At 35.4% G+C, this 16,663-nt stretch overlaps 2 protein-coding genes across 3 annotated transcripts; one reads left to right on the top strand and one right to left on the bottom strand.

Moving 5' to 3' along the window:
- Positions 1-281: 281 nt before the first annotated feature.
- LOC106402475 (lectin-like protein At1g53070) lies at positions 282-1,475 on the bottom strand. The gene has a single exon (XM_013843224.3). It carries the CDS (start codon positions 1,280-1,282, stop codon positions 455-457), a length of 828 nt encoding a protein of 275 aa, XP_013698678.1. The 5' UTR covers positions 1,283-1,475; the 3' UTR covers positions 282-454.
- Positions 1,476-12,365: 10,890 nt separating this feature from the next.
- On the top strand, positions 12,366-16,059 carry LOC106403054 (probable hexosyltransferase MUCI70). 2 transcript variants are annotated; one of them, XM_013843895.3, is made up of 11 exons: positions 12,368-12,547; positions 12,733-12,959; positions 13,050-13,280; positions 13,360-13,579; positions 13,662-13,771; positions 14,167-14,369; positions 14,450-14,553; positions 14,901-15,088; positions 15,156-15,355; positions 15,432-15,647; positions 15,808-16,059. In XM_013843895.3, exons 2-10 carry the CDS (start codon positions 12,815-12,817, stop codon positions 15,624-15,626), a joined length of 1,596 nt encoding a protein of 531 aa, XP_013699349.2. In that variant the 5' UTR covers positions 12,368-12,547; positions 12,733-12,814; the 3' UTR covers positions 15,627-15,647; positions 15,808-16,059. The 2 variants fall into 2 exon arrangements, with proteins under 2 accessions (XP_022560330.2, XP_013699349.2); XM_022704609.2 differs by having other exon boundaries at positions 12,366-12,547; positions 15,432-16,059.
- The last annotated feature ends 604 nt before the right edge of the window (positions 16,060-16,663 follow it).

Genomic DNA, 16,663 nt, shown 5'->3' with positions numbered 1-16,663 from the left:
TGGTATTAGGTAGAGTGTCGTAGTATTTTTTGTTTTTGAAGTCTGAAAACTTGATAACTTGAGCATTTATTCACTTCAACTAGTAGCGGGAGCCACACTTACAGAAGCTATCAAAACATAAGCAAACCAAACGATAAGCGATTTGAACCGAGTAAACCCGGTTTATTATTAATGGATTCGTATTGGGTTCGTTCTTTTAGGTTCTACCGAAGTGGGTTGTATACAAAAAGAAATACAAATTTTGATTTTGATTTTGATTTTGGTATTTCAAGTCTTTGGTATTAGCCATTAGGTAGAATGTTGTATTCATTTTTGAAATTTAGAAACCGACACCTTGAGCATTTATTCACTTCAATTATTAGCGGGAGCCACTAACCGAAGCTATCAAAACAAAACAAAAACAAACCAAGCAAAACCGATTTAAACCGATCTCAAATCGAATAAATCCGGTTTATTAATTCTGGAAAGTCCAGTCCCAGATCTCGTGACGCTCAACACCACGGCCCATTGAACCGGCAAAACCGGCGTACATCTTCTCGAGCAGCACATTAGAGAGATCGTACTTCGCTTCAATCAAAGGTCGGTTCGGTTTCTTCAAATGCGCGAACCCGATCGTAACCGAGATCACTTTTAAATTGTTGTTGTACTCGATCCAAGCCGTGTACTTATCTCCACTATTCAACTTCAAATCTTTGAACAACCAACCGTTTCTTGTCATAACCCAATAACCGGATTTAACCGAAGTCACCGAGTCGACCGAATTAATGTCGATTCCGACATGGTTATCGTTGATGTCTTTAAAAGACTTGTCCTGAAACACATCGAATTCAACAGCAAAGAGATGGTTACTTGGATTACCGTTACTGGTTCGGTTCACGAGACTTAGGAAGCCTAAACCGGAACCGGCATGTTGGTTACTTGGGACGACGAGGAAGGCGAAACCGTGACCAGGAGCAGGGTTTGTGTTGTGTGGAGTGATGGAGAAAGTGAAAGAGGTCTTGAAAGGGTAAACAGAAGAAGCGTTGTTGGGAGGTTTGAATATGATTGGGTTGATGAGAATGGCTCGACCATGAGAGAAAGGAGTTTTGTCTTTGGTCAATGAGAGAGAACCGGACCGGGTCGTGCCGTCGGTGTCGTGACCATACTCTGCGTCACCATGAAATGAGAAGAGATCGGTGCTGTTACCGAAGTGGTTGAATTTGAATCTGTAAGCAGAAGTGGTTTGAGAGGTGAAGATAGCTATGAAGAGAGTGATGAAGCAGAGTGTTTGCATGGTCGTCATCTTTGTTCTCCTTTTTCTTTTTGGGAAGTGAAGATGGTGAGCTTTAATAAAGATGGAAGTCGTAATAATGCGACTATGTGAGGGTGAAAAGATCGAGAGAACTTTTTATCTTTTAAAAAGAAAAGTATGGTAATGGTGAAAAAGAAAGGACAGTGAAATTGAATTATAATGGCATTATAGGTGACAAAAGACGATTTCGAAGTTCACAAGACAATGTCTTCTTTTTATGCTGCACATGGAACTTTATGAGTGGTAGAAAGAAGAAAGAAACAGATTAGTTTACAGTGGATTGGTACGGTCCTCCACCCCGCCTCCATGTAATTATTCAAACATTTAATTATGAAGATATACATGAAAATCTTCTACTTGGTTGTCTGTCATATGGATATTCTTTTCTCGTTTTGGTTAATTTAAAAAGGCAACACGTTTTATTAATGCGCCTGTCACGCTTATATTTTACCTCCAATTATGGTTAGAATATCTACAATATCTTACTTTATTTTTATTTAAAAATAATAAAACTAAATTGTTTTTGCTCTAATTTGTCTTCATTTTTACTTTAATGTAGAAAATAAATATAATTAATTTAATTTTAAAAATAGATATTTAAACTATTTTATATTATATAGTTTGAAAAAGAATATGATTTGAAAAAGATTTAATTTCTATAAACTTGAAAATCTTAAACAAAGTCGGATCTAGAATAAATTTAACGGGTTTATTATAATATGACTTATTCTTGGGTTCACCCCCTAACCTCGAAGTTCACCAACCAATAGGATTGTGTTATTTCATATTCGACATCTTTTAAAAAAAGAAATAAAATATTGTCAAATTATATTATTTTAAAAAAATTAAAAGGTAAAAAAAAGAAGTAATAATTACCAAAAAAAAAAAAAATTAACGTCTTCAGCAAAACATTGAACCCTAAATTCTAATCCGTAAACCTTAAATCCTAAACTCTAAACCTTTGGGTAGACCCTAAACTATAGGATAAATCTTAAACTCTAAATCAAAATCACTAAACACTAAAACACTCATGGTTTTAGGGTTTATGATTTAGGGTTTAGGGTTTAGAGTTTTAGTGTTTAGTGTTTTTATTTAGGGTTTATGGTTTACCCAAGGATTTATGGTTTATCCAAGAGTTTAAGATGTAGAGTTTAGGGATTAGGATTTAGAGTTTACTTGTTTTGCTGACGACGTTAAAAATATATATTTTTTAATTTTTTTTTCTGTAACTACTATTTTTTTTTTTTACTTTTTTATCTTTAAAACATAATATAACTTGACAATATCTTGTTTCATTTTTTAAAAAATATCGAATTTGAAATAATGAAATCTTATTGGTTGGTGAACCTAGAGGTTAAACCCAAGAATAACTCTTATAATATTATTGGTGTTGCTCACCCAATCTCTTAATAGTTAGAAAAATAAAAATTGGAAAGGAAAAAAGACGAAGAGAAGAGTTATTTTCCGGTAAAAAATCTATATTTTTTGTTATTTAATAAGTGATTAACTTATATATTTGTTTAAAATTTGTTTATTTTAACTTATATTATTACATGATAAATCAATAAAATTACATTATTTCCACTAACACTGTGACGTGTTAAAAAGTTTCAGGCAATCAGTTTTTGGTTTGATCATATACTACTTTTGCCTCTGAGATGAGTCAACGGCTAGAAACAGAGGAAGGACGACTGGTTGAGAAGAGTAGCATTCCATGAACATGGAGGGGGGCATGATGATTGAGTTTAGCGCAGACACGAGACCAAACTTCAGAAGAGTATTGACAGTCAAAGAATAAGTGGTTCCCGGATTCATTTGCAGTACCACAAAGGAGGCAGGTTATATCAATGTCAAGGCCCCAAACGGTCTAGAGTCGGATTCTATTAAGAATGTATAACCAAGTAGTTGTAGCATGGAGAGGAATATACCGAATGGCCTCCCATGTCAATGATAAGGCTTTACTCGTATAAAAGATCGTATCTGTACCGTATACCTTCTCTCTACGGACACTCTCCGTAGTAGAGCCCAAGGAATAGAGTTCTACACTCAATCCTCCTTTTACCAATGTGATAAAAGCCCACCCACTACAGTACAAGAATCTAGTATTTATAGTAAGTTAATAGGCCCAACGGCCATAACAGAATTGTAACAAACTTCTCAAACTTCCTCCAACTTCTCTTCCACGTCAGCACTATGTTTATCTTTCAAACTCCCAGCACTTAATCCCTTCTCTATCTCCTTCCTCTTCCTCCTCCCGTAACACCTCCAGACCTTATCAATAACCCCCCCCCCCTCCCGATAAGTCTGAGCTTGTCCTCAAGCTCAAAGGAAGGAAACTCACGAGCAATATCACGCACACGCATCCAAGAACGCTCGTGCTGTGGAAGTCCTTTCCAATGAACCAACGTTTCCAAATGACCATCTTCATCATAACGAGTCTCCACCAAGTGTTCCGGATGAATAATCATGTCCTCCGATTCTGCTACTAACGTCGGAAGTGTTGAAACTGTGTGACCCATCCCTAAAACCGGTTTTAACTGTGATACATGGAACACAGGATGAATCTTACTTTCCGCTGGTAGCTGGAGACGATATGCGACTTCCCCAATGTGTTCAGTTACCGGAAAAGGACCGTAATACTTTGCTGCAAGCTTTTGACAGAAGTTCTTCATTAATGAAGTTTGCCTATACGGCCTCAGCTTCAAAAATACTAAAGAACCCACCGTGAAAACGAGTTCACGTCGGTGTTTGTCAGCATTATCTTTCAGCCTAGCTTGAGCTTTAAGCAAATGATCCTTCGCATCGAGTAACATAGCATCTCTGTCTTTGAGCATCTGCTCCAACTCAAAATTGCTTGTAGACCCATGTTCAAACCAAAGCAACTCCGGAGGGTCTCTGCCGTAAACCAACTTGAATGGTGTCGCATCCAAAGACGTGTGATAGGATGTATTATACCAATACTCTGCCCATGACAAATAACTGTGCCATTTCTTCGGATGAGTAGACGTAAAACACCTCAAATACGCTTCTAAGCACCGATTGATGACCTCAGTTTGGCCATCACTTTGAGGATGATACGCTGTACTAAATTTTAGCTTTGTCCCTGCCAGTCGAAAACATTCTTTCCAGAATTTACTCAGGAACACGCGATCGCGGTCGGAGATTATTGATGACGGAAAGCCATGAAGTCTCACTACTTCTCTGATAAACAACTCAGCTACCGTTGTTGCATTGAAAGGATGTTTCAAACTTAGGAAGTGGCTATACTTTGTCAATCTATCCACCACTACCATGATCACATTCTTGCCTTCAGACTTAGGTAATCCTTCAATAAAGTCCATCGAAAGCTCTGTCCAAATCTGAGATGGGGGAGGAATAGGTTGTAATAGTCCAGCCGGGCTCAGCGTTGAATATTTATGTGTCTGGCATACCGTGCATTCTGAAACATACTTCCTTATATCAGCCTTCATGTTGGTCCAGTGAAATAGACTCTGAATCCTTTTAATAGTTTTCAAAGTGCCCGAATGTCCACCCACCAGACTGTCATGATACTCTTTAAGAATTAAAGGAATAAACGCTGAGTTTCGAGACAGAACCAATCTGCGTTTGTAAAACAATCTTCCCCCTACTACAGTGTAACCCGGTTTCACTTCTTCGCCCAATAATACTTTCTTCACCAACTCCTGTAGTGTCTCTTCTTGATCAACCTCCTGAAACACATCTTGCATCTGAAGCGTTGAAGTTACTGTGATTACACCCAACCAAAGCTGATTACTCTGAGGTTCTGTCCATTGAATTCTTGATAACCCATCAGCTGCCTTGTTCTCAATCCCTGCCTTGTACACAATGTCAAAATCATACCCCAGTAATTTGGTAAGCCATTTCTGATAATCCAACGAAACTCATCTCTGATCCAGTAAAATCTTCAGGCTCTTTTGGTCTGTGTGTACCACGAATTTTTGACCCAAAAGATAATGCCTCCACTTCTGAATTGCCATCACTATTGCCATCAATTCTCTTTCGTAAATAGGTTTCTGCTGCTTCTTTTCTAACAAGGCCTTACTGAAATAGGCTATTGGTTTTTGCTGTTGCATCAACACTGCTCCCAATCCAAACCCTGAAGCATCTGCTTCCACACAAAATTTTTCCTTAAAATTCGGTAAGGTTAAAACTGGTGCTGATACCATAGCCCGTTTCAATTGATCAAAAGCAGACTGCGTCACCGTGTTCCAACAGAAGCTGTCAGTCTTCAAAAGATATGTTAGTGGATGCGCAATAGCACCATAGCTCCGTACGAACTTTCTATAATATCCAGTCAAGCCTAAAAATCCTCGAAGGTCCTTGACTGTTTTTGGAATTGGCCATGACTCCATTGATTTTGTTTTCTCAGGGTCTGTAGCAACACCATCAGCAGAAATGATATGTCCCAGATAATCCACGTGAGATTGACCGAATAAGCACTTCTTTCGATTTGCCAACAAATTGTTATCTTGGAGAACCTGTAAAACTTGGGTTAAGTGCTCACGGTGCTCTTCGTCTGATCTGCTGTATACCAATATATCATCGAAGAAAACCAACACAAACTTGCGGAGGAACGGCTTAAAGATGTCGTTCATCAATGCTTGAAAGGTAGCTGGGGCATTGGTGAGGCCAAATGGCATCACTAAGAACTCATAATGTCCTTCATGTGTTCTAAATGTTGTCTTCTCGATATCAGCTTCTTCCATCCGTATTTGATGATAACCCGATCTCAAATCTAGTTTAGAGAATATTTTGGCTCCATTGAGTTCATCTAGTAATTGATCAATGACTGGTATATGAAACTTATCGGCCACTGTTGCTTTGTTCAATGCACGGTAATCAATGCAAAACCTCCATTCTCCAGTCTTTTTTTTTACTAACAACACTGGACTTGCAAAAGGGCTTCTACACTTCCTGATTATGCCCGAAGCTAACATCTCTTTAACCATCTTCTCAATTGCTTCCATGTGAGCGTGCGGATATCTATAAGGTCTCACTGATACTGTTCCTGACCCTTCCAAGAGTCTGATAGAATGCTCGAATCCTCGACGAGGCGGTAACGCCGTTGGTTCTCTGAATACCTGAGCAAACTTTTCCAACACCTCTTGAATGCGTGTAGGAATAGAAATCGTGTTGTTCATATCCACATTCAATAATTGCGCCTCATGACTCCACTGACCCATAACAAACACCTTCTGAAGCTGACCCATCTGATTGTGGAGATTCGGATCCCCATGTAAAGTGACTCTGCCTTCCTTCGTAGTAAAAGAGAATTCTTGTTGTTCCCAATCCACTTCACACTTCCCTAATGTCCGCAGCCATTACACCCCCAGAATAATGTCTGCACAATCCGGCTCTAAAATCACAAAGTCTGTAGTGACCCTCACTGTCTAAAGTTGTAGCTGCACTGCTTTACAAATTCCTGACCCACTCACTGTGATTCCCGTTCCCACCATTACTTTCATGTCATCTGAAACTGTAGATGTGAGATGTGCTCGTTGAACTGTTGCCGGTGAAATAAAATTGTGCGTCGCACCACTGTCTATCAACACTACCACCTTTAACTTCCCAATTCGTACCTCCAATTTCGTTGTTGTAGGAGAAGACCGCCCCATAAACGAATGCAACGAAAGTTCAATTACTTCTGTTGTGGTCTCCTGCAAGTGTTTCGAAGCATCTTGGAATTCCTCCTCATTCAATTCCAACTCCATACCCTGATATACAATCATGACTTGAAGTTGTTTATTTCGGCATTGATGAGTTTGTGACCACTTCTCAGGGCATTTGAAACATATCCCATTCTTCTTCTTAAACTCATACTCTTCATCAGATAGCTTCAACGGAAATAGCGGCTTATCATGTGGTTTCTGATTTCCCGGTTTAATACCCGCCTCTACACTTGGCTGTCTGCTCTTCCAAGGCTGATTAACCGTCGTCTGAACTGTTCTGAACTGGGTGTTGACCCCCTGTTTCATCACTCTGTTCTCGGTAGGTTTATTTGCTGCTACCAACCTGCAGAATTCACTATCTTCCATCTTAATAACAGCTTCAATATGATCCGGAAGGGTCTTTGGCTCTTTCATTTTCACCACTTCTTTCATTTCTTTCTTCAATCCATTAAAAAACACATCAATCTTCTGTTCTTCCGCTACATGCACTTGAGATGCCAATTCTTGAAATTCTCTGACATATTCCGCAATAGTACCCGTCTGTTGAATCCCAAAAAAAGGCTTTCCCGGAGTCTTCTCAAATGAATCTGCGAAACGAGCTAGCATTCTCCTCTTGAACTTGACCCAATCATGAAACGGTCGATGCTCGACTTCGTAGTTGAACCAGCTCAGAGCATCGTCTTCAAGACACAAAGATACCAATTCCAAACGAGCCTCTGGATCATATCTCGTTACGCGAAATACCTTTCTGATCTCGTAATCCATCCGTAAGGATTCTCACCACTGAACACTGGCATCTCGACTTTCTTAAACAAACCTCTTCGACTTTCTACTCCTTGATCTAATTGCTGATAACCTAGATCTCGTACCATCCGGTAAGGTTCTGAGGTAGAAGGATGTACCTGAGGATCATAGTTGATCGGATGCTGTGCAGAATCGATGATCGGAGAATCGATTGGTCGTTTCTCGAGGTTGCGCAAGATTGCTTTCATCGTCTCTTCGATCGAAGTGATACGGCCTCCTACTGATTGAAATCGAATGACGAGCTCGTCAAGTCGCCTCTCCATCACCGAATTTGATTTAACGACGCGATCGTAACCTCCGCGGATGATCTCAAACTGCTCTTCGTGATTCGCCACCGTATCATCTATCTCCCCGAGCCTCTGTAATGCTTCCTCCCGTCGAAACTCCGCCATTTCGATCGTTTCACCGTCGCGATGTTCGAACGAGCTCACCGCACCAAATGATAAGGCTTTACTCGTATAAAAGATCGTATTTGTACCGTATACCTTCTCTCTACGGACACTCCCCGTAGTAGAGCCCAAAGAATAGAGTTCTACACTCAATCCTCCTTTTACCAATGTGATAAAAGCCCACCCACTACAGTACAAGAATCTAGTATTTATAGTAAGCTAATAGGCCCAACGGCCATAACAGAATCGTAACAAACTTCTCAAACTTCCTCCAACTTCTCTTCCACGTCAGCACTCTGTTTATCTTTCAGACTCCCAGCACTTAATCCCTTCTCTATCTCCTTCCTCTTCCTCCTCACGTAACACCTCCAGACCTTATCAGTCAATTTCAATATGAAACTTTTCTGGGTTGTATCATTGACAATCCAAGTAGGATGATCAGTTGAAGATGATTATTAGACCTGGCAGCCGAGAGTGACCAAGAATTCCCATCCATAACGCTCAACGTTTAAGTTACTGCTTCAGCTTGTAAAAAATAAAAAACCGAAGAACATAACAGAATACTTCTACATCAAAAAGTTGTCAGAACTTTAATGAAAGTTAAATCTTATTTACCAAAGTTGGTTAAAAAGATTTCATAAACGGGAAAACAGAGTTTTTGTTTTGTTCAAGTTCAAAACAGAACATAAAATATTGAAACGTTCACAAAATAGAGATGAAAGCATCTCCAACCAATATTATTTTTATCTCTATAATGATATTTAAATTTAAATCCATTCCAATCCATTTTTTTATTTTTTTTCCTTTAAAATAGATAATATTATTTTTCAATCTTTATTTTAACTCTATATTTAAAATATTGCTATCATCAATAAATATCTGGAAGCAAGGTTCATTTTTATTTTAGCGATTTTCTATTTTCATTTTTATTTTTTATTTTTATTTTAGCGATTTTCTATTTTAAGAGAAACAAAATAAGAAATACATTGAAGATAGTTTTAGTTTTTTTTTGGTAAAAGATAGTTTTAGTTCAACATGCCAGTTGCCAGATGATGCATAAAGGTTTGTCCAACGATCTAACACTGTCTGTAGTATTTCTCTATAGTCTATAGTATGTGTCAATAATGCTTTTTGGGATTTAAAGTTTTAAACGACTTTGTTTGAGTTTGTCACTAAGATGCACAAAGGATTGCTAAACATAGATGTCACTAAGATGATACTCATGTTATCAAATGTTTCAGTTTCGTTTAATATTGCATCATCATGTTATCAACGATTTAAATTATGTACACCAATGGATGATGAAATTTAAGAAAATATTACTTGTTTATAAAGTTGTGAAAATTTATATTAAAAGAATCTATAAGTACACCAATAAACATTCATCTAGTGTACAATAAAGAGAGTACCAAACGGGTCACTTATGGTTTGTTGGATTTGTGATTGGTTCGAAGAACATATGATTCTCTACGTGTAACCACATGTTGTATTGGTTGGTAGCAAGCTTAAACAGAAGAATTTGTGTTGTTTAGAATGTATTTCGAGCCAACCTTTTTCTTGTTTTTGAAAATTCATATGATATCTTCAATGTTATATTATGGTATGTTTTTATTTACTGCAATGAAAAATATTATTAAATATAATTTATTTGTATAGGTAAAATTTTAATTTAGTAAATTTAGAAAATATAAAACTATAAATTATTTTAAATTCTGAAAAAGTTATTTTGGGAAAGTATTCTGGCTATTTCTATTACGCATGGATTTATTTGATGACCTTTTCTTCTTTTTACTACACAATCTCAACTTTTTAGGAACTTTTGACTAATTTAAATTACTCAAAATAAACTAACATTAATTATACATTCCTCCTTTTACTTACTAAAGTATATTTATAGTAGCTTTTGACTGTTATAAGTGATTCAAAATAAACCAACGTATATCATACTTTCTAAAAGTGACCTTTAATTATTATTATTTTTATCAAATATAAACTATGAATTCTTGAATAGGCAATAACCATAAACAAATCTTCAAGATGAACTCACCTAAAAGAAACTTCATATATATTCTATGCTCCATACTTACTACTATCTCCATAACGGTGGCATCTTTTAACAGTTCTGAACCTTTGCAACCAGATGGAATTTTTGTCAGTTATGCGACGCTCTCAATTTATAATTGTAATAACTTTTCCATGGGAGTCCATTGTAAATCAGGGGACAAAGATATAGGTTTTCGCGTTGTTAACAAGGGTGGATTATATGAATACAGAGTTCGTATTGGTCTTCAGAAGACTACACTCTTTTTCTGTGGATTTAGCCATGGAAAAATAAAGAAAGGCATATTTGACCTTTATGATGCGTCTAGAGATTCCGATAGATGTAACAAGTGCACATGGAAAGCTGTGGGAAATGGTATTTATGGATATACTGATAAGCCACATCAAGCTGTCCTGTTTTATAAATGGATAAAGTGATATGCAAGTGAGTTATTTAAGAAATGTGTAATACTATGAACTAAAATATAAAATAAAAGTCTATGAACTTATAAATTTCTCTTTATCCTTTACTTTTCAGTTATCTAAACGCAGTGTGCAATCTAACTTCGTTATAGTTAAACCTAACGTAGGATAATTCTGATAGGTTAATGCTGTAGTTTTAGATATTTTGCTGTAGAGTGTAAGCAGTAGTTTTTAGCACTGTAACTTTAGATTTTTTTGTCGTAGAATCTAAGCTGTATGTTTTGAATTGTAGATTAAGATTTTTTAATATATAGTTTAAATTATAGATTTTTTAATATAATTATCAAAATTCGATTATGATTTTTTTTTAAACAGTTGTTATATGCAGCTGACTAGATATTAAGTTGTGATTCAAAATTAAAACTAAATTGATAAAATTAATATAAACTATTATTGTATAACTATAAAAGGTTATTGTGTAAATATATATTCCATATATGATATTTAATCACTAAATGTAAAAATTATATTTATATTTATATGTTATACATAATCTTTACATAATAATTATAATATTCTAGTAGTTTATATGCCTATATTGTAAATATACCATTATATAATTAGTAGAGAGAAAAAAGATAGTATTTGTCAAAAGAAAGAAAAAATTCTCAAAGCACTTAAACTAGTGCTCTAGGAAAATGGTTGTGCAAAGTCGTATATTGTAGAGTGAATTCATTATGGTTGCAGGTTTCAATTTCACAAAAAAAAAAAAAAAGTTGTAGGTTTCAAAAATTAAATAACAGCTTGCGTACTTTAGTTTTGGTGCTTTGGAAAGAAATGAAGTTGTGCACAGCATCCACAGCTCTGTCCAATCATCTTCATAATCATTTTGTTTGTATGTTTTGGTGTTTTACCTCTTAATGAAAATATTAAGTTTTGATTATATGTTTTGCTGTTTTACCTCATAATGAAAATATTAAGTTTGATTAAAACACACGATATTTTATCATTAACTATTATTTGTAATTTTCAACCAATGGAAATTCAATATATAATTTTTGTAATTTTCTGCAATTTACTATTATTAACTAAAAATGCATAGAGAACATAGAAAATATACTTTTAAAACAGCATTTTATTTTTAAAAATTATTTTGTAGAAATAGATGGAGTAGTAGTAAACCAAGTTTAACATTAGTTTTGGCTGAACGTATGTAAAAGTAAAACAACAATAGATATCATGAAAGTTTAATAGTGTCGGTTTTTTTTTTTGGTCAATAATAGTGTATGCTTTTTAAAATCAACTGAAAGAAAGAGACGTAATAAATTTCTTTTCTTTATTTAAACGGAAAAAAAATGTGATTTTGGAGATTTCAAGGAAGACTTTGATTTTTGAAAGAAAAAAAAATTGTGATGCATGTAGAAAAATATTCTCAAATAAACTTAAGTTAGGGTTTTGGGACATAATGTTGTTATTAAGCTAATTAATAATTTTTCATACCCGCAATACATAAATTCTAGTGATTAAAATTACTCTTTGAGACTATGTTTGGATGTTTGGAGATTGACATACCATACCGTTTTTGTTTCTTTTGGATAATAAACGATCAAGTTTATAGGCTCAACAAAAACATCTCCACTGAATTAATTGTTAAAATTTACATTTACCATCATTTATCAATACAAATTTACCATCATGTATAAACGATTTTAATATTGGAAAAAAAAAACATTTACGGGATTATCAGGGAAATACACTGAATCGCTGGCAAATCCAAAATATGCACTTAATGTATTCCGCAGATCGAAGGGATCAGTGAAATTTAGCGACGCAATTCACCAAAATTATTTATTAATTTCGTAAAATCCAGAAACGAATTTAGCAGAACAAAGCAGCATTCATTCGAAAAGGTAATCTCTTTTTCTCGATTCCGTTAAGGTATCTCTTTGATTTTGTGGGCTCAGTGATCTGATGGGCACTTTCAATTGAATCGAAATGTGATTAAAGTTTGTTCCTTTACGGTTGCAAATGCAAGTCTTTGTCGAACCCTGTTTTGGTAATAACAACAAAGGTTTCTTTATAATGTCTTTTGCAGTTTGTGAGAAAAAAAAAAGTTTGGTTCTTTTTCGAAATGAGAGTTCTTCTATCTAAAGGGTTTAAGAGATAATGCTGCAACAATGCTCACTTCAAATTCTAAAGAGAAGGAGAGATCTCTCTCCTTCTTATGCTGCTGGTACTTAGGACGCAGACGTTTCGCAATGCTGCTCCTTCTCAGCCTTGCTTTTGTTGTCTTCATCTTGGGTTCCTACACTATCAACAAAGGTAATATTTATTTATTTTATTCTTCAATGGGGCTTTGATTTAGATATTGGAGTCTCATAATGGCTAATGTTTGCATTGTGATTACAACAGAGAGTAATAGTCCAATCATTCACCAGAGTATTGAGACGATGGATTTTGTTAGCAACCAAACACCATTAAGTAGAGAGTTGAGTTCTTTCTATACTGAAAACTCTAATGATGATGGCATTAGAGGAAGTGATGTAGACATCATCCATCCTCCTCCATCCCACCACCATCCATGCGATAGTTTTTCATTTCCTCCTCCTCCTCCACCTGGACTCAGAAGGCCTGGACCACGCCGTAAGCCTTTTTTTGTCTCTCTCTGCTATGCTTCTACAGGAATTTGCATTTACCCTTTTGCTCTTGTAATTATGTTCAGCGTGTCCTGTATGCTATCTATCTCCAGAAGAGGCCTTAGCTCATATGCCAAAGCATCCATTTGAATCTCCTGTGCTCAAGAATTTGACATATGTCCATGAGGAGAGTCCTGTAAAGCGTGAAGAAGAAGGTCAAGGAGGCTCTGAGTTTGGAGGTTATCCTTCTCTTGAAGATAGGACTAACTCCTTTGACATAAAAGAGTCCATGACAGTGCACTGCGGGTAAGCTTCATGGGCTTGACTCCATGTTCTTCTCCAGTCATCAAGCTTTACTTTTCTTATCCCTGTTTTTTTTTTGCTGCAGGTTTGTCAAAGGGACAAAACCGGTACATCAAACCGGATTTGAAATTGATGAAGATATCCTTCCTGAGCTGGACCAGTTCCATGATGTGATTGTTGCTTCAGCTATATTTGGTAAACACATATTGTTTAGACTAGGCCTCGGCTTTCGTTGGGTATTTCGGTTCTAGAAATTTAGGATCAATTCGGGTATTTACAAAATTTAGTTCGGCTATTTGAGTTTCGGTTTGGGTAGCAAAGCTGGGAAATGACTAATGTCCAAAAAAAAATTCTCATACAATTCGGTTCTAGTTCGGTTCTGGGTTTTCAGGTAATTTCAGATAATATAGGTGAAAACATCAAATAATTCGGGTGTTTCAATTTAAATATCGGGTAATATCGGATAATTCAGATAATTTTTAATATTTCGGTTAAAAAATATCGGGGTAATTGAATTTTCGGGGGTATTCAATTTATAAATAATATTTTTAAGAGCAAAGTATCCATTTTTCTTGCTTTTTATTTATCAGGAAAGTACGATATAATTCAAGAACCGGTGAACATCAGTGAAATGGCAAGGAACAACATCCCTTTTTACATGTTCATTGACGAAGAAACACATTCATATCTTAAGAACACTTCGAGTTACTCAGATGATAACAAGAGAGTAGGGTTGTGGAGGATCATTGTTGTCCATAACGTTCCTTACACCGATGCAAGACGCAATGGAAAGGTTAGAGAAAGATTTGAGAATAGATTAGCCAAAGATTTGTATGTTTCCTTGTGTGATACGTTAACGCATTTTTTTTACAGATTCCGAAGCTTCTGTTGCATAGATTATTCCCAAATATCAGGTACTCTATATGGCTTGATGCGAAGCTCCAGCTAGTTGTAGATCCATACCAAATACTTGAAAGGTAAGTAGAGTGATTTTTTTTTTTTTGAGAAATTACTTAAAATACCACAAAGTAGATACCACTTTTCAAAAATATATTCAGTTCTCTAACATTTGGGTTTAACGTTTTATGATTAATATTTAGAGTTTAGTATTTAGAGGGTGGGGTTGGGTTTATAAAGTTTTATATATATTTTCTAAACATTTGTAAATTATTTAGGATGGTTAGTTTATTTATTTTCATCACAAATTTATGGTATTTATGAAAATTGTCATTTTAAAGGTAAATTTGAAAAGTAAATAGAGTGATTTAAAATTGCTTGTTCAGGCCAAAGCAGCCAAGCTTTATCTGTCTTCTGAAATGTTCAGGTTCTTGTGGAGAACGAACTCTAGTATTGCAATGTCGAGACATTACAGACGTTTTGATGTGTTTGTGGAGGCTGAGGCGAACAAAGCCGCAAGAAAATACGACAATGCATCAATTGATTACCAAGTAGAGTTCTACAAGAAGGAAGGCTTGACACCTTATACTGATGCTAAGCTTCCAATAACAAGTGGTAATGGGTTTTAAGCATATGAAGATTGTAGAAAGTGTTAGTTGAATGTTTTTGAATGGTTTTGCAGATGTTCCTGAAGGTTGTACAATCATAAGAGAACACATACCGATCACAAACCTCTTCACGTGTGTTTGGTTCAACGAAGTAGACCGGTTTACCTCAAGAGATCAACTAAGTTTTGCGATTGCTAGAGACAAGATAAGAGAGAAAGTGGATTGGAGTATCAATATGTTCCTGGACTGTGAAAGACGCAACTTTGTAAAACAGGTAAAAGACACAACTGAAAGAGTTGGTTTGTTTTGTCTGAAAAAAGTGAGACTTAGCGTGTTCTTGATGATGACAGGTTTATCATAGAGACGTTTTGATGAACATGAAACCTCCTCGAGCTTCTTCTTCTTCGAAGGTTCTTCCCGAGCCACTGACTTTGCCACGTGGAAAAGCAGTCGGTGGTAGAGCCACCGGAGGGAAGAAGATTCCGGGACAACGTGGAAAAAGGCGTCACCGGAAAGTTTCAGCCGGTGGAAGGAACATGAGATAGAGATTTCTCCACTTTTCTTTTGTAAGATTTTATTTTTTTTAATGCAAAATTTTATTATTGTTTTGATTATAACAGTTAAAGTATAGTTTGAAATTTTGCAGTCTTAACTAAATTAACTGGCAAGTCTTTGGCCATTTTCTTTTTATGTTAGTTGAAGTAGTTTTGTGTTCCTCTGATGTAGGAGAATGAATGTTAGAACATTGAACCGAAATTAAGACCGGTAGAAGATTAAACCGAAACTAAACCGGTGGGACATTTTTTTATTGGTGTCGGCTGTGGATATTTTCGTCGAAGTGGGGTCATTGTAGTACTCATGGAGTCTTTTCCACGTGGCATTAATCAAACTTTAATTATGTAACCGATAATCTTTAATGCGCTATTTATGCAAACATTTTTCCTGCTTTATTTTAAATAATTAATTACTTATCTTCAACTATTATGTCTAAAAAATACGTTTTACCTTTTTGTTTTTATTATAGCCAATATTTCCACAAAGCCAAAGAAAAAAAAATTCAGATTCATATAAAGAAAGGCAGATTCAGTTAGATATTTTGTAGCTTTCCCATTGGTGTAATGTATGTTATTGCACAAAAATATATTTCAATAAAAGAAAAGATATTACAAAAAGTGCAAGTCCAAACTCTGCATCAATAATCTCTTGAATAATAAACATACAAATGTTTTAATTTTTTTTTTAAAGAAGTATCTTTTTGAAAATTTAATTAATTTATTAAGTAATGATATGTTTATACCTAGTAAACTTCAAAATAATAAGTATTAAATTACTATTAGTTTAAAACTACAGAAATTAGTAATCACAAAAATAAGTTGCTACAATTAAAATTTATTTTATTATATGGGAAATTTTAAAAATCTATTAATTAGAACAAAAAGTTATGGAGTATCATATAACTCCAAGAGCCGAGTCCATGCCCATGCGTTCTTGGACCCCACCTATATTTATTTCTTTCAATTATTTTTATTTTGTATTTTTGCCAAGAATCTTTCAATTATTTCTCCACCTCAAATTTCAGGAA

The sequence above is a fragment of the Brassica napus genome, chromosome C6 (genome assembly GCF_020379485.1).
Source record: "Brassica napus cultivar Da-Ae chromosome C6, Da-Ae, whole genome shotgun sequence".
NCBI lineage: Eukaryota > Viridiplantae > Streptophyta > Magnoliopsida > Brassicales > Brassicaceae > Brassica > Brassica napus.
The sequence above is the reverse complement of the archived record's forward strand: the minus strand, read 5'-3'. Positions and strand labels throughout refer to the sequence as shown.